The sequence below is a fragment of the Talpa europaea genome, assembly GCF_964194135.1.
Source record: "Talpa europaea genome assembly, chromosome: 6".
Lineage (NCBI taxonomy): Eukaryota > Metazoa > Chordata > Mammalia > Eulipotyphla > Talpidae > Talpa > Talpa europaea.
In genome coordinates this window covers 95,772,015-95,797,238 of record NC_140072.1, presented here as the reverse complement: position 1 = coordinate 95,797,238, position 25,224 = coordinate 95,772,015, and the positions used below count along the sequence as shown (strand labels likewise).

At 36.6% G+C, this 25,224-nt stretch overlaps 1 protein-coding gene across 1 annotated transcript in view; it reads right to left on the bottom strand.

Moving 5' to 3' along the window:
* SACS (sacsin molecular chaperone) overlaps positions 1-24,902 on the bottom strand; it is a gene marked incomplete at both ends in the record, with an annotated part of 46,986 nt that extends 22,084 nt beyond the window's left edge. The window contains 8 exons of the mRNA XM_084234887.1: positions 1,903-1,994; positions 3,611-5,096; positions 7,494-7,640; positions 12,480-12,591; positions 15,970-16,055; positions 17,047-17,134; positions 24,614-24,764; positions 24,892-24,902. Of these exons, the coding sequence (XP_084091013.1) occupies positions 1,903-1,994; positions 3,611-5,096; positions 7,494-7,640; positions 12,480-12,591; positions 15,970-16,055; positions 17,047-17,134; positions 24,614-24,764; positions 24,892-24,902 (2,173 nt within the window). The remainder of the gene's footprint in view (positions 1-1,902; positions 1,995-3,610; positions 5,097-7,493; positions 7,641-12,479; positions 12,592-15,969; positions 16,056-17,046; positions 17,135-24,613; positions 24,765-24,891) is intronic.
* Positions 24,903-25,224: the final 322 nt, after the last annotated feature.

Below are 25,224 nucleotides of genomic sequence, written 5' to 3'. Positions count from 1 at the left end.
GCGCATGCATTATAATGGCAAAATAACAAGCCAGAATCCATAATAGATAAAAGGATATGTAAAACATACAAAGACTCAACATTGCAAAGTACCAGTCTACCTAAGTTAAAACATATTTAAAATATCCCTAAACATTAAACAACAAACCCCATTCGGCTAAGGCCACAGAATCAAGTTGTGACCACGCCCTCTTTCACAAGGTATTTGAAAATTTGGTAGTAAAATTGGTCTTTTGGTCTTCTACCTTTGTTATTTGATTTGGTTCTAAATAACTTTTGACTGGTTTCCAAATCTATATCTATCTCCGATACTGTCATTAGCAAAAAAAATATTATCTTCTAAAGAAAGTAATATAGTAAACATTTAAGGAAATACCACAGCAATGAGAAAGAATGAACTAGATCTACATGCAACATTCTGGATGGATCTCAAAAATGCAAGACTCAGTAAAAGCAGCAGATACAAAAAGTACATATCCCGTGATTCCTTTTGTAGAAAGCATAATAACTAAATTATTTTGTACTATAAAAAGTCACGACTATGGTTACCCTTAGGTAGGTATGACTAGAAAAGGCTTAAGAGAGGCCTCTGGGCATTGACAATCCTCTTCTGGCTTTGACCTAGATTTTTTCAGTTTGTAAAATTTGAAGTCTATTTTATGATATCTGTAATTTTCTGTATGTACATTACATATCAATATAAAGTTTTATATAAGAATGTAACAGAGAATTTGAAAAATAAAAATTTTAAAAGTTCGGAACAAAGAATATAGGTTTTATTATAGGAAACTGTGTTTAGACTCCCAAAAAGACTACTATGAAGACAACAATTTCCAATTTGAGTTATCTAGATCATGAAAAATCAATGTCACAGTTACTACCTCAAAATGACAGATTCTTTATGGCAAACAGATTTATATACTCATTTTCCTTTAGTCTCACTTTGTCACTTTGACTCCATTCTAAATTTATCTCCTTCATTCCAATTCCCTTCTCTTATACTTAAATGAATAAAGATGTACAATTAGTAGCCACTTTTCCTTTTCCTCTTTTCATTATCTTTGGAAAGAAAACAATATAGGCTATAAAAAAACATATCACAAAGAATATGCTTTACAATTTTAACCAATATATCAATATCATGACAGGTCAGTAAGATGAAAGGCACTTTCAAAAGTTAAAGGATGACATTAAACTTAGAATCATTAAAGTTTCTCCCCAAAGCATACTGCCTTTTCCTAAAAAAATTCTCAATAAAGGATACCCATCCTTTGCTAAGACCCCAAGAATCTACTTTCCTAACATTATTGTGGGGTTCATTTTATCTGTATTAAATATATATTTATAATATATATATATCTGAATTCCATTTCCCTGAAACTAACTCAGCACAACCACACAAAACAGTGGAGGAGAAGATAGTATGGACAACAAAACAAGGCTGACAGATGAAAGACCTGAGCTTTAGGCATATGTGAGCATCTGATGACTTTGAACTTAACATCTCTCTCACATCTGTGCAATCTTTTTGACAATAGTTGCCCTCACTAACACAAGGGATAGGAGGTATGATGCCAGCGGCTCAAATGAGAAAATATATGGGAAAGCACTGAAAAACTGAAAAGCTCTGTGCAAGAGTAAAAACATTTCTATAAACGTACACCATACACTATGACAGGAAAGACTTTCAAATACAATTACTAATTTTGGGTTCTTTTAGATGTCAGAATTCAGTATTGATACATCTTAAAATAAAACAAATGTATGGGTAGAACTATATGAAATTTCTGACTTGGAGGCTAAAATGGGTAATTATTCATCTAGTTTCAACTCAACAGAAATCTTATAAAAGCTATTTTTATAAATAGTTCATTAAAATAAAAACTATAATCAACTATAATACCTCGGGTTTGGGCAGCTTCCTTTAAAGCAACTAGAAGATGAGGTTTCAAGTTATCCAAAATAAGTCGTCCTTCAAGACCTGGGAAAAGGGACCTAAAATATGGAAAGAGCATTAGAAATTATAAACCTCTAAAAATTTTAAGTTGAAGAAGTTTTAGTCATATAATTTCAAACCAATGAATGTATTCTTTTACATAAATTATAATGGACATATTAAACATTATAATACTTTGTGATCAAATATTATCTAGGCTTCACTTTAAAACATGAGGGCATTATGCACTATATCCAAATCCAGAAATAGTCTGAACATCTCAGAATAAAGTTAACATTTTTCTGAAATGTAAATGCTTATCCTCACTTATAAAATATTACTTAATATATTACTTTAGTTCATTTAAATGAATTTTGTCAAAATAACTCATTATTGACTAGCCTTAGTTATAGTAGCACTTGATAACCACTGTTTTCAGTGACCTGTTTTTGAAATTGCCAAGGAAATCAACCGCTTAACTTTTTAACTGACAAAAATCTGAATGCTTGTTCACCTTGGAATGTAAAAATATATCCTTTTCATATTTTTCCAAAGACTTTTCATATTCTACAAAAGTTTTCATTAAAATCTAAAATCTACTTTAGTAATGGATGAATTTCATAGTAAAGACTCTAAATGTGGGTAGGGGCAGAGAAGTAACTAACAGCAAACATTTAAAAAGAGTGATCCATACAACTGACAAGGGACTGATCACAAAGATCTACAAAGAGCTCACACAACTCAACAAAAACAAAGTAAACAATCCAGTCAAAAAATGGGCAGAAGAGCTAAAAAGATACTTCTCCCAAGAGGAAATCCAAGTGTCAACAGGTATATGGAAAAAATGTTCACTATCACTTGTACTCAAGGAAATATAAATCAAAACCACAATGAAATACCACCTTACACCAATGAGAATGGCACATATTAAAAAAACTAACAACAACAAATGTTGGTGAGGATGTGGAGAAACAGGAACACTCCTGCACTGCTGGTGGGAGTGCAAACTGATCCAACCACTATGGAAAGCTATGTGGAGGACCCTCAAACTACTAAAAATGGAGCCACCATATATCCAGCAATTCCTAGGAATCTACCCAAAGAACACAAAAACACTAATTCAAAGTGATACCTACACTCCTATGTTTATTGCAGCACTATTTACAATAGATGAGATATGGAAACAACACAAATGCCCAAAAATAGATGACTAGGATCAAGATGTGATATGTATACACAATGGAATACTATTCAGCAATCAAAAAAGATAAACTCATGCCATTTGCAGCAACATGGGTGGAGATGGAAGGGATTATGCTCAGTGCAATAAGCCAGAAGGAAAAAGAAAAATATCAGATTGTTTCACTTATAGGAGGAATATAGGGGAACCAAATAAGGGATCAGGAAAAAATAATAATAAATACATAAAAAAACAAAATTACCAGGCAACTATAAATCAGAGACATTCTGCAGGGGTGAGGGAGAGGGATCAAAACAGGGCGGGAAGAACACAAGGGACTCAAAGGACTATGGTGATGGTGCACAGGTGATTTGGTGGTGGGAATTTTACGGGGACTACACCTGAGAGGAGAAAGCTAACACTGTGCAAAATTGAACAATGATGTAAAATATATATAATTAAATAAGTTTAAATTTAAAAAAGTGTGATCCATACCTTGGATAGTCTTCTGAGGTAATATAAACAACATCTTGATCTGCTACAGAAGAGGAGAAGGGAACAAAATGTCCATTTTGTAAAGGTAGCAGCTCCAACCCAAGCAGTTCACTGTAGGCTTGGTCAGAAAGCACGAACTCTAAAAGATGAAGCTTCTCAGCAGCACATCCTGAGTGTGCAGATTTCCTTAGCACCTGCCTTACCCACGCTGGCGTCACTTTCCTCACAGGCTTTGCACTGGAGGCAGTGAGCTGAACAGCAGCAGCAAGATTTGCTGGTACCTTGACAATATGCTTCCCTGAGCTCTGGAGGTAGTTGAGCACAGCTGTTGTGTATTCTAAACTTTCATCAAGTTCTGAGAAGTATGCCTGCTCCAATTTGACCCAGTGATTGCTAAGGGAATAAATAACGGCATTCTGAAATAGCTCGTTAAACAGAGGCTCCAATACAGGCTGCCAGTGCACCTTGACTTTGTTTGCATCGGGCCAAAGCTTATAGATGGCATCAACTGATAAGGGAAAATTGGAGCTCTTTTCTGCCTCCAGACGTTTTATTGAATCTAAGATCAGAGTGGCATAGGCTTTTGGGACAACATTCACAACCAGAAATTCATTCCATAAGGCTGCAGGGTCTCTCCACTGGTCCAGCTCTCTCCATTTTATGCTCCTGCGATTGTCAGTGAGGCCAAAGAACCCACTGATGTGAACTGGGAGGCCCGTTTTACTTTCCTCACCAGGTGGTAAAGGAAGAAAACAAAATGCTTTCCCTGAGAAATCAGATATTGCTCCCTTTTCCTCCTCATCTCTGCTCGATAAACACATGGCTATTCCAATAATTGGGACAAATTTCAATTCATCAGCTAGAGCATCAAGTTTACTACTTATTCCTCGCCCACCCACACCATTACACACCAACCAAGAAGCTTTCTGTGTATCTTTAGCATTCTCATCTTCTAAAACTATATTTATATGATATGTTACACAAGTTATGCTATTGCTTGGAATCTTTTTACAATAGTTACTTATAGCAGTTCCCAGAATGTTTATAGAATTTGTCCGTTCATGTTTCAGAGCCTTATTCTCACTAGCAGTCACCCTAAACATAAGTTTCTCTGTTCCATCAGCCTCTCGGACATGTAAGGAGACATCCTGCACACTTTTCAAAAAGAGCAGCACCGTGTCTGCATCTGCCTTGAAAGATTCAAACAACTCGAGAACCTTCTGCTTATTGTAGAGGTTACTGCTGAGCTGAGAAGGTTGCAGGCGAAGAGGGAAGCGGAAAAAGGTTCCTGGAAAGTTGCCATTTTTAAACGTTTCCTTGGTGCTTCCAAAAATGCCAATAAATGGTGCAAACTGGTCTGAAAGTTCAGTGATTTCTTTGTTATCATCTTTGAGGTTCCAACATTGGCCTGATTCATGTAGACCAAAAAGTGCTTGATGAGGATCTAACATCCCAATCTGGTCACCACTAAAGATACAAGGAACATCTGTAAAGAGAAATTCAGCACGTGTGATCAACTCTGAAGTTTAATGGACAGCTGTAATTACAATGAATAATTACTAGCAAAATTTTACATATGAGAAAGCATGAGCCATAAAATGACTCAAAAATAGATTTAACTAAAAACAAATTTAATTCAGCTTTAAAGATAGTTCTTTTAACATTAAGAATAATGATTTCTCTGGTTCAATAAGGATCAGGCTTAGAAACTATATTATTATAAAACCTAAGGTATATCTTCAAACATTTACTAAACAATTAAAATATGTAGAACATCTGGAAATTTACACTTAGGCCCACAGCCACGGGAACCCAATTAAACAGAACAGAGTTGTATCCTATGCTCAAAATAAAACTTCACTAAAAATTAAACTTCAACTATAGAGTCTCTTTTAAAAAGTGGAGGAGAGAAATAACCATGTAAACAATTCTGCTCATCATGTTACTCAGAAAGCATATGCTCTTGAGTGATTTTGAAATAAATTCCTTCATTGAGTCTTCCTCTCTCTGCCTCTCAAAGTGGAAGTGCCTCTCATGCTAGGAGTATCTCAGCACACTGGAACTAAGTGCAGTGCTTCAAAGACATATGTTTTATATAGCATAGCCCCTAAAATTCATAAAAATTACTTCATTTGTTCCTCAACCAAGGACATACAATTATTTGAACACTGATAGAAAAACTAGATATGTGGGATGTGCTCTTTATTATGAGAAATTCTTCACTATAATGCCTTCTAAGGCTCAAAGGGCAATTTTGACATTTTGCTTCACATGCTGAATTTAGCACCTAACCTTCATGCAAGATACAATTCCAATAAAGTCCACCTTTAATACTTATGGTCATTTATGGCAGGTTCAGAAGTCACAATCACCAATTTCTAAACTCTTGGATATTTTAAATAAGGAATGCTACATCCACCAACCTGACCACTAAACTGATCAACAGTGAGGTCTATGCACTCTCGACTACACTCCCTTTACAATGGTGTCACTCCCATTACTGAAATTATGTCACAGAGACTCCTGACAGGTGACCTATGATCTTTACAAATACTCAGATCAGGGAATAGCACTCTAGTTAATACTGCCCTTTAACAACGTGTTCATTCTCCAACAGGGAACAAATCTAGTGAGATGTACATGGAGGAAGTAAGCTAGACTCTCTAAACAACACATTTCTGTGTAACAGTCTCCACACTTACACAATTCATCTATGTGCCCCCACATTACATGTCACAGACCAGAGGGGTAACTCGAAAATAGCTAAATAGATGAGTGTGTTAATATTCACAGAATAGTTTTATACTATATGCTTTAATATAGTTTTGTTATATAACATAATTCATACCACTTAAAACAATATTATATGATATAAATGTAAATGCAACTTTTAAAAAGGCTTAATATAATTGGCCTATACTGTGGGGGGACATAGTCCACTTACCCAAGGCAACCCCAACTGAGATGAGTAGACTGAGAATAATAAATGCCCCCTTTCCTCTCACGAATATCCCACTCTGGACAATAATTTCTGTGGTTACCCTAACTATAGCTATAGCTCTATCAGCTCAATCTCTCTTCCTGCAAGTTCAAAATGCAAAAGTAGTTTGAAGCTAAACCACAACAAGGGCCAATTCCATAAAAAATTATCATAAAACTATAGAAAATACAAAGAACTTTGATTCTGGAAATGTAGCCATGTATTCTTAGAGATGTCTACACTAAGAGTTTCAAGCATTTCCTCTTTTAACTATGAACCATAAACCTCATTCTTTTTAGAGTCAAAACATGATTTTAAAGTAATCTTTAAAATACTCCAAAGTTTAAGAACAAATTTTTTATGAGGAAAATGTGGAGAAACCAGGAACACGTCAAAGATCTTCAATTTGTCAGTTATTAAACAGCATCAAATATTTTACTTTCTTCTTTAACCTCCTGATATTTAAGAGTATGCACAAGAAAATTGGTGAAAATAAATTTGATAATTTATAGTATTTATAGTATAGTACTTATAGTATAGTATTTATAGTATTTATAGTATAGTAATCCTGAAGATTTATAGTATTTATAGACTTTTCTAGAGTAACAATTCTGTATAGGCATTTCAAGAGATACATTTCAAACTTCACATAAAAAATTTAATATATGTACTGATTCGAATGGATCATTATCAGAATTTTTAGCATCATATGATGAAGCTTTGGTGTAGTTACAATAGTAACTTTATAAAACTCAAGACAGTGATACCAGCCAAAATTCTTGCCACTGACAGAAAATTTGGTAACGATCCCTTTTAAAACAGTATTATCTCTGAAGTCAACTAATTACAAAATATACACTGAAATAACTTTCAACATCAAAAGCGAAAAGCTAAATACTATACCTGTTATATGATAGACAGAATTAAACCCAATTCCAAATCTTCCAACCTTTGAAGGGTCATCCTTTTTCCTGCTTCTTGCTATTTCCTGAATGCCATGCCAATCCTCTGGGGTGAAAACTGCATTGTTGTATACATAGAGAGCCGACCCTGGATGTTAAAATGCACATGCAGGTATTCAGAAAGAAGCAAGTCAAAGTGCTCTGTTTTCTTTCCAGAACTTCCTCTACATAAAACTGCTAATTTGATGGAAAAATGGTAAGAAATGAATGGAGTGACTAAATTCTGCATTATAATTTTGATTTCACAGTAAAAATAAAAATACAAATTAATGATAAAGGTTATCAGCAGAAGAAATACAGTATTGTTGACCAAAAAGGAAAAACCAAGGATGCTGCAACACTCAGACACCTAAAATACAGAGCAAACTAGAAAATTTATAAAAGTTGTTACTAAATAGCATTTTAAATAACTTTTTATAAATGGAATTATCTATAAATATACTATGGAAAATTTGCTACTAAAGAAACCTTGAAAAATAAAGAAAGTCAAATAAATTAATTCAAATAAGATACTAAGAAAAATAAAGAAACTTATGCTAAAAAACCAATATTACATCAATAAATTTTAAAAAACAAATGAAGACAGAAAAACAAGAATTGCAAAAAATAACAACACTGAATACCAGGATTGAAAATGAACCTCTTAGCAGAACCGAGGAAGAATTCACATAACTCCAAAATCCATGAAAGGGAATCACAAATCTAGCAAGGGACACACCAGGTACTATTACCAGGAATGAAGGAGAGCAGCCAGTATGAAGGAAGACCCACCCTCCTTCTACTGCCAAACTGAAAGCAGCTGACCCTTTGCTGTGTGTTCGCTTTTACAGACCATTTGGAAAATAATAAATGCTTGTTTTTAAAAATTCAAATAAAGTGTTTCACTGAAAAAGAAGGTCCACATCCTCACTCTCCAAGGTTTTTTGACATATCAAAACTATTTTCCACTCTACACCACCAGTGCCACTCCTAGAAAAAGAGAAAAAAGTGAAATAGAACTGTCTTGTACAGTGTCGTTTGGCACTTTTCTTACACTGGCTATTCAGTGTCAAAAGCAGCAGTATTCACACATTGACAAAACTACTTCAGCGAGCTGAGAACTGGGTTGAAAGTCAGCTAGATATAGTCCTTTTCAATTAGTTCCTGCACCTAGCAGGTATAATCCAGTTTATCATTTATGTTTTTAATCAAAGTATAATTGTGGAATTAGGAAAAAAGTATATATTTTGCCTTTGCTCCAATCAACTTGAGTCTCAATGAATCATCTCCATCACTGAGATCAATTTTAAAATACCCCACATCAACTGAGGCTACAAGATAGGCAGAAGAAGAGAAAACAAAGTGGAGGGGCACAAAGCACTATGGTGGAGAACAGTGGGTACCTTGGTAGTGGGTATGGTGTGGTGACATAGATCTGAGCAGGTAATTCTATGGCCTCGAAATCAAGAGGTATGAACCTATGCCTCTGAGTCAGTGTTGTAAACAACACTACCTTAATAAAAAGTAAATACAAATAAATACAAAAGATATCCAAGATTTGACCTGTCTTGGTCAAAAGGGTATGCTCTTGGTTTAAAGAGCAAATAAGAAAGGAATAAACACCCTGGGAGAATAACAATGAGACTACCTGGAAGGAAAGGTCTTATAGAAGGACTTTCAAGGGAGTACCCAAGAAAGAGAAATAATCAGCCACATCTCCTTGTAAACATTCAAATGAGAGACCTCTGGGCAAACACACTAATAGTATTTACTAGCCAGAGAGTTCTTATTTAATGGATCTTGTAGAAAGTTGCTTATTGTGAATAAACCTGGAATTTATAGATTTTTGAGGCATAATTCCTTGAAAAAGTCACAAATCATGTAATTATCAGAGAAAACATGAACATATTTTAGGACTGGAATAGTTCTCTGTAAGTGATGGCCTGCTTGCATCATTGACAGGTCACTTCTACTGAACCTAGGCCAAGGTGTGTCCTAATACAGCAGGAAATGACGTGGAAAGTGCTAACAGTCCAAGACTTCTATTTCCTTCACTTGTATTTTTAATTAACCACATTCCTGAAATGCTTAATAAAGATGTCTAATTCTTCGACAATTGATTAGAAAAATAAAGCCTCTGTGATCTCATTCCATAAAAAAGAACAAAAACATGTTTGACTAGAGAGCATTCATTTGTAAAACTTAATGTCAAAAAAGGGGAAAAAAATTGTGATCCAAGATGATTACCAGTAAAGACAATATTGTAAGAGGGCCCTCAGCAAGTATTTCCTAATAAAGATATCAAAGATCATTTCCATATGTTTAATGTTTAAGATTATTTTAAATTAATGTAATTCTAAGTATACTTATGCACAAACTTGGCTAAATAATCTTATTTAAAGTATATCTGTAAATAAGGTAAAGTCAAGGCTAGAAGCAAATACTCTACACATTAGGTAGAATTTTGAAGCAAAATAGTTTGAGGATCTCTTCATACGCTTCTCTTTATGGTTCTACAGGTATATATATATATATATTATATACTAATTATACTAATTATATATACTATTATATATATACTAATTATATAGTATCAGTATATATATACTAATTATATAGTATCAGTATGACACTAGACATAAAACACTATCACATCTATGTCATTTAACCCTCAAAATAAGTAGAGGTAGATTTTGTTCTTATTACCATTTTATAGGTGAGCAGATTGAAATTGAGTCTCAGTAATCTACTTAATCACAGTGAGGACCTGAGCTACAAGAACCAGAGCTACCAGAGCTACCACTAGACAAAGGGGTGTCCCTGGAGATGAACAAAATGGCAGACCTGTGTAGGATCAGGACATAAAAGACCCTCATCTTCATATCTGGTATGTATCAACAATGGTTACATTAAATTATAGACTTTCAGAGCGAGGGAATGTTGTAAGGTTTAATCCTATTATAAAAATGGAAGGAGATGAGATGACTTGCCTAAAATCTCAGAGTAGAAGTCAGGACTAGAAAGAAAACTTCCTGATTGGTCTCATCATATATCTTTATACATTTAAAAATGCAATTTTCATATCACAGACTAGACCTAAGAATGAATATATGAGAGCTGTATTAAATGCTAAATATTTACTGTTTAAATATTTAATAATATGGATTAGCCTTCTAAATCATTAACCATCTTCTTAAAAATATGACTTGCATCTCTTTATTTTTTATTAAATATTTTATTTTATATAATTCTTACATGATTTTTCATCTTTGCACAATGTATGCATTTTCATTATGGTTATATTCCCCATACAATGGCACCCCCCACCTTATTCTGACTCTAGTCCTTCCTCTCCCTGCCTGTCCCTCTCCCCACCTCCCCGTAGCGTGTCTGTGGTTTATAGTTGCTCGTTGATTTTGATTTTTACTTTGTATTGATTAGTCTTTTTCCTGGTCTCTTATTTAAGTTTTATAAATTCCTGCTATGTGTGAGACCATCCGGTATTTTTCTTTTTCTTTCTGACTTATTTCGCTAAGCATGATCCCTTCTAGCTCTATCCATGTTGCTGCAACTTGCATGAGTTTATCTTTTTTATTACTGAGTAATATTCCATTGGGTATATGTACCACACCTTCTTGATCCAGTCATCTATTTTTGGGCATTTGGATTGTTTCCATAGCTTAGCTATTGTAAATAGTGCTGCTATAAACATAGGCATGCAGGTGCCCTTTGGAATTAATGCTTCTGTGTCATTTAGGACTCACATCTCTTTAAAAATACATCCAGAAAAGTCTCAACTGATCCTTCTTTCTCTCAATAACTTTCTATCATAGTTATTCACAACCATACTGTTGACTTTAGAGCTATATATTAAAAGTTACAAATCTTTTGAACACAACACTTCAGAGAGTAAGACTGACATATCAGGTGTCAATTGATTATGATTCTCTTAATTGTCTCTCATCTTCCTATTATCTGTGATCTTGTGTTGTTGCTGTTGAGGTAACTGGTTTCAACCCATATATAATTTAGAGGCACAGGATCACTCCCTTTCAGGTGCTGTTACCACACCTTATACCCATATACCCATACTCTTCCACCATATCCATTGTGTGTCCTCCCCACCTATTTCTCCCCCCATTTCTTTTTCTCTCTGGTAGCCTCAGTTCTAGTCAGATTTCTAAAGTTTGCTATTGGTTTGGTTTTATTTGACCCTTTGTTTTGCTTCTCTATATTTCACATGGAAGCGACTGTATCTGGTATTTGTCCTCCTTCTGATTTATTTTGCTTAGCATAATCCCCTCCAGCTCTGTCCATGTTATCACAAAATATTAAAAATGGATCTCCTATATGATCCAGCAAGTCCACTCCTAGGTGTCTACCTGAAGAATGCAAAAACACTAATTCGAAAGCATACATGTACTCCTATGTTCACTGCAGCATTATTTATAATAGTCAAGCTATGGAAACAACCTAAGTGTGCCAAAAGATAGATGAGGTGATTAGGAAGAAGTGATATAAAAAGATAAACTCTCCTCGGTCTTTCTCCCAACTCACTTCAAAACACTTCAAGGGTATCCTAAAGGTAGAAAATAATACATGAAAATAAAGTCTCTTACAATGTCTTTCCAAATGCAGACACACACACACACACAAGGAAAGTCCTTTTGTCTTACTCATAATATAAAATACAAGTTGATAGAATCAGTTATCATGTATTTATATTGCTGGTTATTGTGTTTTGAGTTTTGAGGTTTTTAATCTTTTCTAAAAATACAAACTAGCAGAGATACCTGCTCACCAAAAGTAGAGACAAACATCTGAGTAAGTGACATTAAATATGCCAAGATGTAAAGTACAAAGTTGTTCATTAAACAGAGTATTATAAATCACTAAAAATAACCTGTTAGTATATAAAATAAAATTTGTTCTTAATTTTTATTCTTACCCTGATATTGTGCCATATCCTTTGACCAAAGAGTCTCTGTTCCATATTGAGTTTCATCATATAAAAATTTAACTTCTGTGGCCCCAGCATCTTCTGCATTCTGAATTAATTCCTAATCACAATATACACCAAAAACCATTTAATAATACATAATACATGGCCCATCTTTGTATTTATTTACAAGATTTCAAAAGTAATTATATTTAAGTAAAGGGTGCTACTACTTTTATCATTATCTTTAAGATCTGGTTGGATTCTCTTGAAAGTTGTTACATATAACATAAGAGCATAATTGAGTCTGTCTCCAAATATGCATACCTAAAAGGCCTTTTTAAATTCACTATCTCTGAGCCTCTAAATACAAATCCTGAGATTATAACTGTCTTACTACAGACTACCCAAAGTCTTCATTCAAAGAAATGACTGCGTCCAAAGTTACACTGATTGTTCTGCCATGAGGTCAGATAACTCATTCTCAAGAAGTTGCCAAAATTGAGCTTTATTTATCATTCACAAATTAACCTTTTCTTAGAAAAAAATCTCTGTTTGTATGTACCAATTAATACGCTGCATTCCTGAGAACTTAAGATATGAACCTGTCTTTTTTCTAGGCTAAAGTGAAAGCTTCTTGAAGATCAGAATTGACTCATTCCTTTCATTAAAAAAGAAGTAATTTTATTTTTTTGATGGACGTTGGGTGAGAAATGAGTGGTCAGACTTTTAGAATGTAGAAAGGAAAGGGCAAACAACAAGATTTATACCAATAGATGGAAAAAATCCCTAGTACAATAACCCTATCGGATTTGTACACCTGCCAAAACATTGAAGCTCCAGAATCTGAAATAAGAGTCCAACTCTTAGAATCAACACCATAACCATCAAAAAGTGATAAATGTCAGAAACATCATCTCCATTATTCTTGATCTTGTCTAAAGTTAGGAAAAGTCAACAGATGACAACTACCTGGGTAAGCTCTGACTTAGACCCAACCAAATTATATAGTCATATTTCAAATGGCTGGGTCTTCGGAAACATCATAATTCACCCTGTATTATTATACTCATGAAGCTCTACTTTCGAAAGAACTAATTTTTTCCCCCAGCACCCTGGGATCACCTAACATGGAAACGGGTAAGGAAGAAAGCTTATATTAATACTATAGCAATACCAACATAAAGCCTTTACCAGAATAGAAATGATTAAGTGCCCACATGAATTGAGACAATTATAAGATTGAGTGAAGAAATGTTGCAGAATTGAAGATCTTGCTTTGAGATATAAGGCATTCAGCTCACTCTGTCAAGGTTAGGAAGTCTTATCCCATCAACTGCTCAAAAACAAACACATTTCAGCCATTCCCTTAGCTACTTCTTTAGCTAGAAATTCCTCTATTTACACAACTGCCTATTTTTTATAGAATTTTTAAGATTCATTTCTACCGTTATTTAGTATAACAGAATTCCTGAAAATGAGTAGTCTAATTTACGTTAGTATATTACAAAAGAAATAAGAATAAATATCTAGGGAAAAAACATGTTAACTGACAAATGGTAATTATTTTTGAGGTTGGATCTTGGTTTCATTTAGATCTCTATTTGTGGGGCCTCTCTGGTGGTGCAAAGGGTTAAGCACAGCACTGTGAAGCTATCAGCAGCCTCTGCAATACTAGTTCTATCCCTGCCAGCCAGGGAGCTACCCACATGGCACAGCAGACCTCTCCTGCTCTCCCGCTGCTTCCTTCAGCAGTGTATTGCAGTTAGTCTTCCTGTTTTGTTCCCCACTCTGTCTCTGATGAATCCTCTCACCCCCCCACACCTCTGGCCTATACCCCAGTTCTTGTATGCATAAATAAATAAATCTTAAAAAACAGAAATCTATTTGTGATTTATGTGAGTTTTAAGGAGCAGATGAAGAAAAGTAGAGCTAAAATCCCTAGAACGCACCTCCAACTCTCAGTCTCAAGTTGAACTACAAATAAAATCAATGCTTTTTCTCAGGGGATTTCTTTTAAACTGATTCTGAGCACATCAAGCAATAAATATGCCAATCTGCTTAAGATTTTGGGGATGTCACTGATAAATTTCTGACCCAGTTTAACAAGCATCACAAAAGGTCATGGTTTACATTAGGTGATTTGTAAGATTCCAGTTAAATCTAAATTGTTCACATTCTTCTGAAATATCCAGAGAACAAAGATGATACTGAGTTGGCTAACACACAAACATATACAATCAGCAACGTGGAATAAACATCCAGTGGCTGTCATCTATAAGAGTGTGTAAGGCTTGCATATAACTTTGGCCTTATTTGCAGGATCCAGATGAGACAGACTCCTACCAACTAAATCTTCATTTTATTTTTTTTTTTATAAATTTTATTGTTATATTCCCCATAAAATTGCAGCCCCCCCATTCTGACCCCAATCCCTCCCCTCCCGCCCCCGCCCCCCTAAAAGTGTCTCTGGTTCATAGTTTTTTGTTGATTTTGATTTTCACTTTCTTACAGTTATTCATTTTCCTGGTCCCTTATTTAAGTTTTCTAGATTCCTGCTATGAGTGAGACCGGATGGTCTAAATCTTCATTTTAAATTTACTGTATTCATCTCTTTCTACCAACATAACCCAATATCCACATTCTTCCTATCTTCACTTTCCTATCAGTATAAAAAGTTTTCAACTCACTATTTTGTGAATCACTAGCACCTACTCTAAAATATATGACTGAAATTGCTCTAAATTGTCATCATTAAAATCACTAAAGATACAGTAATCCTTAATCAGCAACTATCTAAGTGTGACTATGTAAGCTAAATAGACACAATCCTATTCCCTAAAAATTTACCATCTCAATTAGAAAGTATAAGTGCTAAGAAAGTGAATGTAGTAAAAACTACAAACATCAGGAGGAAAATGCATAACAATAGATTTACTTTTGCAATTAATTAAGGAGGTTTCTTATTAAGCTTAAAACAAAATCTAATTAGTACCACATCTTCCTTTATTGCTCTCTTTTAGTTATTCTGGGTTTTTTAAAGAGAGTATGCAAACTGAAAGCATATGTCATAAGTAGAATTAAATAGCTAAAATAATTATCCTATTAAACTCTCAAAAAGAAAATTTCTAAATATATGGGACAAAAGGGCATGTGTTCATGGCCTCTGAATATGCGTTTTGCATTATTTTGTTTGTCTAGATAGTTGGCTGGTTTGTAATGTTCCTGAACAATGTTTTATATAAAATATTCCTAGAGCAACAATGTACTTGATTATAACAGTTTAGTATACTCCTTTGTCTCTGAAATCTCATATACTTACACTGACTGTATTCTCAACCCATGCCATCCAGCCCTTCAGGCTTGGAGGGAAATAAAAACAGCCATTTAAAGCTAGACAAAACATTAAAAAAAATTAAACAGTAACAGAAATTCTAAATAAGTTTACCCCATCTCATTTTATCAAATAAAGTCACACATGTATACAACATTGCCCTACCTTAAGAATCTGTCCTCCTTCTGGGTATCTTCTTAAAATGTCCTTGAGAAAATCAACAAGTGGCGGAGTTGTTTGACCAAATCGACCTAAAATAAAGAACATATTTCAAATGGTTTATAAAAAGAATTCCATGATCAAGGTGTTCTTTGACTGTAAGTTAGAGTTTCATACATTTCACTGCAGAATTCTGGTATAAAAATCTACTTGATAAAACAGATTCAGTATAAAGTAAAGCAAATTTAATGTTATCAAATCTCAATTTTTTTTATTGAGGTAATGCAGACTTACATTACTGTCGGTATTTTAAAAGTATGGTTCCCCCACCCCCTGTATATATCTACCATAATTTACCTACCAATCAGTCATAATCCATCACTCAGTATTTTTTAATTAAAGTACAAATTAAGTTTTAAAAAATGTTCAAAAATACACTGTCACAAAAGATGATTAATTCAAAAATAAAGGGCATGGTGGGGGGTAGGTTGCAGTATTTCAAAGCAAATGAAATAAATGGTGCTAGTTTATGGATGCTTTATTCATAAAAGATGGTAGTGCCAGAGAGTGTTGTCTGTTAGGACACACCAAATATTCTCAATCTCAACCAATGTCTGCATTGTTCTGAAATTCAGCACAGTCACTGACTCAATAGCTGCCCAGGTCAAATAGCCTTAATTCTTTCCTAAAGTAGAGATTCTTAGAACTGACCAACCAGGCAACCTTTAAATGAGTGGCAAAAAGTGAAGGTAGAATGAGAGGAAAGGAAGTAATTTCTCAGATGCACAAAGTAAAAAAAAAAAATCTATACACAAATAAAAAAGAAATCTGTGCTTATAAAACAAAGTTATCACTATATGTGTATCTACATCATTTTGGTACAACCAGCCACCAAGAGCAAGGCCCTACAGGACTCTACAGACTATTACATCCCATACATTCATGTAACAACATCAGCTCTATCTACTCTGGTCCTGAAATCCCCTCATCATATACCAATGGTATATACCTTCATTTCACTTTTCAAACATAATCTTTATGCAACTAAAAATAGCATACGCCTTGGTAAAGTCAGTATTATACCTCCCCCTTTCAAGCCTTTTGATTGAAGGTTTACAAAGAGATGACAATCTTTGGAAGTCAGATCTCCAATCTTGATCCAGTCAGATAACTGAAAAAAAGAAAAGAAAATGCATGAAAAACAACTAATTCCTAATATTGTAAACTCAAAACTTTACCTCAACTCTTTCCACATAAGAAATAATGCTTGTTAACTGTTCTTACTGAGATATAAGTTTCTCTGGAGAAGTGAATATTCCAGAGAAAAGAAATTTAGTCAAATATTTTATTTAAAAATTTAAATGAATTTTATTTAAAGGTTTACAAATAAAGGTTTGTAATTTTTATGATGTATCAGGAATATCAACACAAACAAATCATTCTTTTGATCATCAGAACTCTATGGATGCCAACAGATATTAGAGCACAGAAAAATATTTTAAATTCATTGAGATAATTTGGTTTTAGGTCATTTAACATATTAATATGCATAGCAATTTTCTTAGAAAAGACTATACTAACAGTATATCACAAATTTTAGCAGCAAAATTTTTTTTTCATTTTTTCTCAATTAGCACTTATAGGATTTCTTTTTTCTAGAAAGAAACTTCAGAAAACACTAGTGTAAATGTTGCAATAAACAGGTGTGATATGAAAGAGACAAATGAAGATTACAATTGCTTCAGCTGCTTTGGTCTATAACTTCCCTGAAATTGGCTTTCCTGGAAAACACCTTGATATTCATTTTCTTATTAGTTATCACCATTTCTCATACAGGCAGGGACAATATGTGTAAACAGCAGTGTTACGGAGCTTTTTTTTTTTTTTTTAATAAGGTAAATAAGGAAAAAAAAAAACAGATTAGTGTTCAACCCAATGGCCCACTCTTGAGTGACCTCCCACAGTCAAACATTACTGAATATCTCACCTGAAAAGCCACCTTGCAATTGATACTTCAGTACTTCAGTGACAACATGTGAGGCCATTTATCTTCATATCAAGAATTCAGTACTTCCAGCTGTCTGCCATGTATCTCACACTGATACCCTTCAAGGTTCCTAAAGCTCAACCTGTCTAAGGTAACCTAGTGAACAAAGGTTCACTAGTTCTCTTTCCATCTTTTATTTTGTATCTTTCTTAATAGCCACCTGCTCCCTAGTTCACTTTGATAGGAAAGCTAGGGGAATGGTCTCCCTCTTTCCAAACCACTAGTCCAATTAATCGCTAGGTCCCAGGATGCCCAGACACAATCTTTCTTATATCTAAGAAATCTTTCTTAACATCTTGATTGTCTCCATTTCAAATTTTTCAGACTCTCAACATCTCTTAGACTTTTTATAATAATTTTCCATCTGGTCTTTCTCTCCTTATATGGTCTGCACTCTAGCCCGTTTCTATTATACAGTTCCCAGTTCATAAAGCATTTTCACATATATAATCCCACTTAATTTTAAAGCAAGCCTGTAAAAAGCTCATTGCACAGAAAATATGGGTAATAATCATCAGTACTGTTGTTAACCCTTTGCACTCCACTGTCCCCTCTCAGGGGACATTGGAATTCTAGCATATCACTCGGATGTCCCCTCTCAGGGGACATTGCCATTTATTAGTGATTATGGGGAATTGAGTTATTTCAATGCAACTTTTTGAGACATGCATGTTTCCCTGAAGTTTTATCTTGAAATGGCACAAGAAATTAAATCAAAATATCGTGAAATTACTAAGATATATACAAGAAATGTCAGCGGGTTTTGTGTTGGACGAGAACGTGAGATGCGTGCTCATGACGGCCCAAGCACTTCGTGACGCCACTTGAAAAGAGCGATAAGGGGAGTTTGTAGAAGAAAGGTCGGTTTTCGAACATAGCGCGCACTGTATAGTGAGATATATAATTACAAATAAACAAGTCTACATCTGGAGGAAAAGATTTTCAAAGCTGAGCTCATTTTGGTTTGAAGCTTCGAGCAGTGCACATAGATCTAACGAGGAGAAAATCAGAAAAGTGATTCTTTTCTTAGTGAATAAATTGTTTGGTGAAAGCTATTTTGATAAATATCATCTTGTCAGTTAGTAATAACAATTAGAAATTTTCAACCCATGCATTTATTCATATTTTTTATTAGAACAATGGCAAAGCATCCAACCACGAATGAGTCTCATGACACAAGTAGTAGTGAAGATGAGCTCCAGATAGACCTCTATACAGACATGTCAAACATGCACTAATCAGCCTGCAATGCATATTGGGGAGTGTTACAAAACTTATCATACTGTACAAAATTATAAACAATAAAATATTGGTTTTTTTGCAAATATACATTCCTCAATGTCACCCAATTCATATAAGTCCAATATCATTATAATACGTTACTTGGTTCCAAAATTATACTAAATAATACGAGAGTCTGTAAATGCACGTTTCCGCCACAAAGTAGCCACAAAGTAGCATAAAGTACCTGGTAGCCAATGTCCAGAATGGTTCGGAGTGCAAAGGGTTAAAAACAAAAATTTAGAAACTACCCTATTTTTATGACACAATCATACTGTGGGATATTATACAGCAATGATAATGCACTAATGAAACCCTCCAAATTACTGAGCAAGCAATATAATACTTGGTTGTAATCTGGATCTCCCAAAATTTCTTCCTTTGTTCAGTTGTCAAGGATACAGGGAAGTAATCAAGATTAAAGAGTTGACAACGATAATATTTTTGATGAATTGAAAGATGAGAAAATTAAGTAATATTTCAAAATTCCTGGTTTGAGCTCAAACACATTTGGCACAGAGGAAAAATGATCACGGAGATATACAGCAATACTATACAGTTTCATGGTAGAGATAAAATGCAAAACTTATAAATTCCATTTCCAGCCCAGGAAAGCAAAAGCAAGACTAAGAGAAACACAATGGTTGGTGACCCAGAAAGACTGAAGACTAAGCAAGTACCCACTGCTAAGTCTAACCCCAACCCAAAACAGTGAATGAAAAAGATGTAGGAAGCTCTTACTTCCTGCCATCCTAAAATATTTAGAATTCGAGCCTCCCTGGTGGCGCAGCTGTTGAGCGCTGGGTTGCGAAGCTGTCCGCAGCCTCTGCAGCGCCGGTTCAATCCCCGGCTGCTCCCCGGCCACCGGAGGAGGGTCCCACATGGCGCGCAGACCTCTCCTGCCGCCCGCTGCTCCCCTCAGCAGTGTACTTCGGTCCTTCTGCCTGCTCTGCTCCCCGCTCTGGCTCTGGTGAATTCTCTCACCCTCCCGCGCTTCTGACTGTACCCAGTGCATGTATAAACAAACAAATAAAATAAATAAATAAATATACATGCCTCTTAAAAAAAAATTTAGAATTCTCACTAGTAATTCAAATCTAAAATATTTTGGGCAGCACTGAACTAACAAGGAAAAGAAAACCACTTCTGTGAAAGATTTGCTTTTTAAAAGGTGACCCTTTTTATTTATTTTTAATTTTTAATTTTTTACATCATTTTCCATTTTTGCACAATGTATGCATTTTCATCTTGGTTATAGTCCCCATACAATTCCCACCACCCTTGTTTTGATCCTGCTCCCTTCCCCCAACCCCCCATAGTGTGTCTCTGGTTTATAGTTGCTTGTTGGTTTTCATTTTTACTTTATTATAATTAGTCTTTTCCCTGGTCTCTTATTTAGGTTTTCTAAATTTCTGCTATGAGTGAGACCATCCAGTATTTTTCTTTTTCTTTCTGGCTTATTTCGCTGAGCATGATCCAGCTCCATTCCATTTTGCTGCAACTTGCATGAGTTTATCTTTTTTGATCGCTAAGAAATATTCCATTGTGTATATGTACCACATCTTCTTGATACAGTCCTCTATTTTGGGGTATTTGGGTTGTTTCCATAGCTTACCTATTGCAAATAGTGCTGCTAGAAACATAGGGGTGCGGGTGCCCTTTTGAGTTAATGTTTCTGTGTCCTTTGGGTAAATTGCTGGATCATATGGAAGTGGAATTGCTGGATCATATGGAAGCTCCATCTTTAGCAGACTGAGGAATCTCCACACAGCTCTCCACAGTGGTTGGACCAGTTTGCACTCCTACCAGCAGTGCAGAAGTGTTCCTTTTTCTCCACATCCTAGCCAACATTTGTTGTTGCTAGTTTTTTTTAATATGTGCCATTCTCACTGGTATAACATGGTATCTCATTGTAGTTTTGATTTGCATTTCCCTGATTATAAGTGATGATGAACATTTTTCATATGCCTGTTGGCCATTTGCATTTCCTCTTTGGAGAAGTGTCTTTTTAGCTCTTCTGCCCATTTTTTTTTAAATCTTTTTTTTTTAAAGATTATTAATTTATTTATTTATACAAGCACTGGGCACAGTCAGAAGCACAGGAGGGTGAGAGAATTCACCAGAGCCAGAGCGGGGAGCAGAGCAGGCAGAAGGAACGAAGTACACTGCTGAGGGGAGCAGTGGGCGGCAGGAGAGGTCTGCACCCATGTGGGACCCTCCTCCGGTGGCCGGGGAGCAGCCGGGGATCGAACCGGCACTGCAGAAGCTGTGGGCAGCTTCGCAACCCAGCGCTCAACCGCTGCACCACCAGGGAGGCCCTTCTGCCCATTTTTTGACTGGGTTGTTTACTTTGTTTTTGTTGAGTCTCATCAGCTCTTTGTAGATTTTTGTGATCAGTCCTTTATCATTAGTGTTGTGTGCAAAAATTGTCTTTCAATCCGTGGGGTATCTGTTTTGGTTACTGTCTCTTTTGCTGTGCAGAAGCTCTTTAATTTGATGTAGTCCCAGCTGTTTACCTTTGCCTTTGCTGTCACTGCTTTGGGTGATGAGTCTTTAAAGATGTTACTGAGGTGTTGTATGTCATGTAGTATTTTGCCTATATTTCCTTCTATATATTTTATAGTTTCAGGTCTTATGAAGGTGACCCTTTCTAAAGGCATGCATTAGAGCACTACAAAGTTCAACAGTTACATAGAAGGCAAAGGCCCATCCTCTGAATCAGGCAAAAGCCCATCCTCTGAATACTGTGCCCACTTCTTGTGTTCTGGGTGAAAGCCATCCTAGACTTTATTTAAAGCTTATTTTTAATGGTTTGAGTCTCCTTTTCTGTTTTAAAGAACTTTGTTTAACTTTTATTCCTAATTGAGACCCCTACATTCTCTAAGGTGTGTAATAGTTAAAAGTTCATACATTTTGGAATCAAACACACTTGGCTTCAGATCCTGATTTGATACTTTACCTCTCTGACTCTTTACCTGTAGTCTTCTGAAAAATGAATGGGGTAAAAAGTAATTCATGAGGTTGCTTTGTGTATTATTTGAGATATATACAAAATATCCTCACAGTGTGTGGAACACAGTTAGGTGCTCAATAAATGTCAATCGTATTTCCAATGCATTTTACCCAAGAAACATGCTGAGAAAGTTACTTCCCAAAATTATTTCTCCAGGCCAGACCTCTATCCCTTGAGCTTCAGTCCTAGATCTTGTTGAATATCACTAACCACTGCCTAATTTAGACTCTTACAGAGCAGAGGCCTCACAATTAGTTAGAATTCATTTTATCTCATCCTTATTATAAATAGGAAAGTAGATCCTAACACAGTAATTAATTTGGACTCTGCTACCCACTGGCAGTACGGCAAGTAAGATTTAGGTCACCTACCACTTCATGTGTTTCCTAGGTGCATCTTTTTTATTTCACCATCAGGTGAACCATACAAAAGCAAACTGATCGCCACATTTCCTCCAAAATTAAATACACCCAGCCCCCTACTTATTAACTGAAGCATTACTTTCCAGTTCTCACTCAAAGCTTGGGAACATCTTTGGCAAAGTCTTGTGCCTGTTCTATATCCAACTTCCCCTCCCTGCAAATATACACAGCTATTCAGTACTAAACTGGCATCATTTTATCTTTTACTAAATTTCCTGTATATCCTTTTCTTTTAGTTTCACCTCTACAGTCAATGTGTAAAATCTCATTACCCCACATTAGCACACAAGTTTCCTAACTAAGCCCTCTCTGCCCACCCACTCAATTCAAAATACTTTAACACACCACTGTCACGTTAACCATCTTATACCTATGCTATACATTGACACTCCCCCCCCCCAAAAAAAAACACTTCTAATGACATGACTGAACACATCTGGGATATAATATGATGAAGCAGAGGCATAACCAAAGAAACAGGTAGAGAACCAGGAGAGCATATACAGAAAGGTGAGCAGGTAGGGGTAGGTACAGAAAAAGAGGAAAGAACAACAAACTCTCCTGTTCAATTTGTCCAAAGTTCTCAGTCAGGTCACTGCCTGCAGGATACCAAATACCCTGGTGAACTGATAAGGAGAACTAATCTAAGGAGAATATGAGAACAGATTAACCAGAAATCTGTGCCTAAGTGGGCAAGAGACTAGAGAGTAGGCCCAGATATGGAATGGCTAAAAATCACAGGTACCAAGTACTTTGTCAGTATTTATATAAGGTAGTAAAGAATCCAGTACTTGAAATGTTATTCTATATAACTCAAGTATGTCTTGAGCCATATCTGTTCAACTCTTTTTCACTTCTTTTAAATTCTGGAAATGTTCTTTATGTAAAAACTGAAGCTACTTAGTAGGATAAAGTAAGTTCATTTTCAGCAAAATGTCTTTAATTAAATGCCTTTAATTAAATGCCTTGACATGTTTAAAATTTACAGTATTTTCACCAATACATATGGCCACATGTGATATTTCTGTTTTCCAAAGTTTTGGCTTGCTAAGTCATTCATTTACACTTCAGAAGTTTTAATATAAATTTACTCCTTAAGATAATAGCTCGGAGGCCTCCCTGGTGGTGCAAGGGGTTAAGACACAAACTATGAAGCTGTCCGCAACCTCTACAGCAAGAGTTCCATCCCTGGCCAGCCAGGGAGCTACCCACATGGCAAAGCATACCTCTCCCAACTCCACCTTTGCACCCCTCAGCAGTGTACTTCAGTCCATCTGTCTGTTCTGTTCCCTGCTCTGTCTCTGGTGAATCCTCTCACCACCCCCCACACCTCTGGTCTGTACCCCAGCTCTTGTATGCATAAATGAGTGAATCTTTAAAAAACATATATATAATAGCTCTGTATCAAGTTACATCTATAGATCCTTTCATCCCTACCTTTCTGTGGTATAAAAATGGGAAGGAACTTCCAAAACATAATGGTGAAGATATTTACCTGTGACCCAGCTAAATTTACAACGCACTGAGAAAAATGAGTAATGATTAAGTCACTACAATGACGATGTCTCCAAAATCACTGTCTCTAATGCATCAATTTCAGGAAGTGAAGATTGAGACAAAAGGAGGGGGGAGAGCTAACAAATGTAGAAACGGTACATCAAAAAAAAAAAAAAATCACAACTAATACAGGCACATACCCGTGTCATTCTCCTCAAGTTATTAACAAAGCATTACCTCCAGGTGACCCTCGGATGAGTATTTCTCTTCTGCTGTACCAGAATAAAGGCCGGTCAGTTCCAGCACCGGGGCGCCCACTGCCTAGCAAGTTGAGGCGCTAAACAACTCAGGCCGATCACCCTTCTAGGGAGAGGGGCCTCAAGACCATACCTCCCTGCCGCCGAGCCACAGCCTCTGCTCCGACACCGGGAAGCCAGTCTCGGCCGAGATGCGCTCCTTCACGTCGCGCACGGTCCAGGACGCCTGAACGGCCACGGTCCTGCAGCCCACGCAGCTGGGGAGCACGGTCACCCGGAGCCACCTGTGAGAAAGCAGAGGGACCCTCAGTGGGACCACGTGGGGCCGCGCCCGCCGATCGCGCGCCCTTCCGCCCGGGGTCCCGGCTGAGGGGACCCTCGCGGCCCTCGGCCCGGCGCGAGGCCGTTTACCTGTCCCCCATCACTGGCGGCCCAGCCGCGAGCCCGCGCGAGCCCCGCCGCACCGTCGCCTGGTCACGGCCCACCCCGCCTCAGCCAGAGGCCCGGCCGGGGCCCGGAGGGCGGGAGCGTCATCGCGCGGCCGGCGCCGCCCCGGTAGGGCTCAACCGCAGGTCCCCAGCAGCGGCCCCAGCCGCAGGGGTGGGGTAGGCCGGAGGAAGCCGCGGCTGCCGAGAGCGGCACACGCAGGCGGAGGCGCGCTCCCGGACGGCAGGGGCTCCTCGAGGCCCCGCCGCGGGCACGCGCCCGCCGTCCCGGACCGTTAGTTGAGGAGCCGCCCCGCCC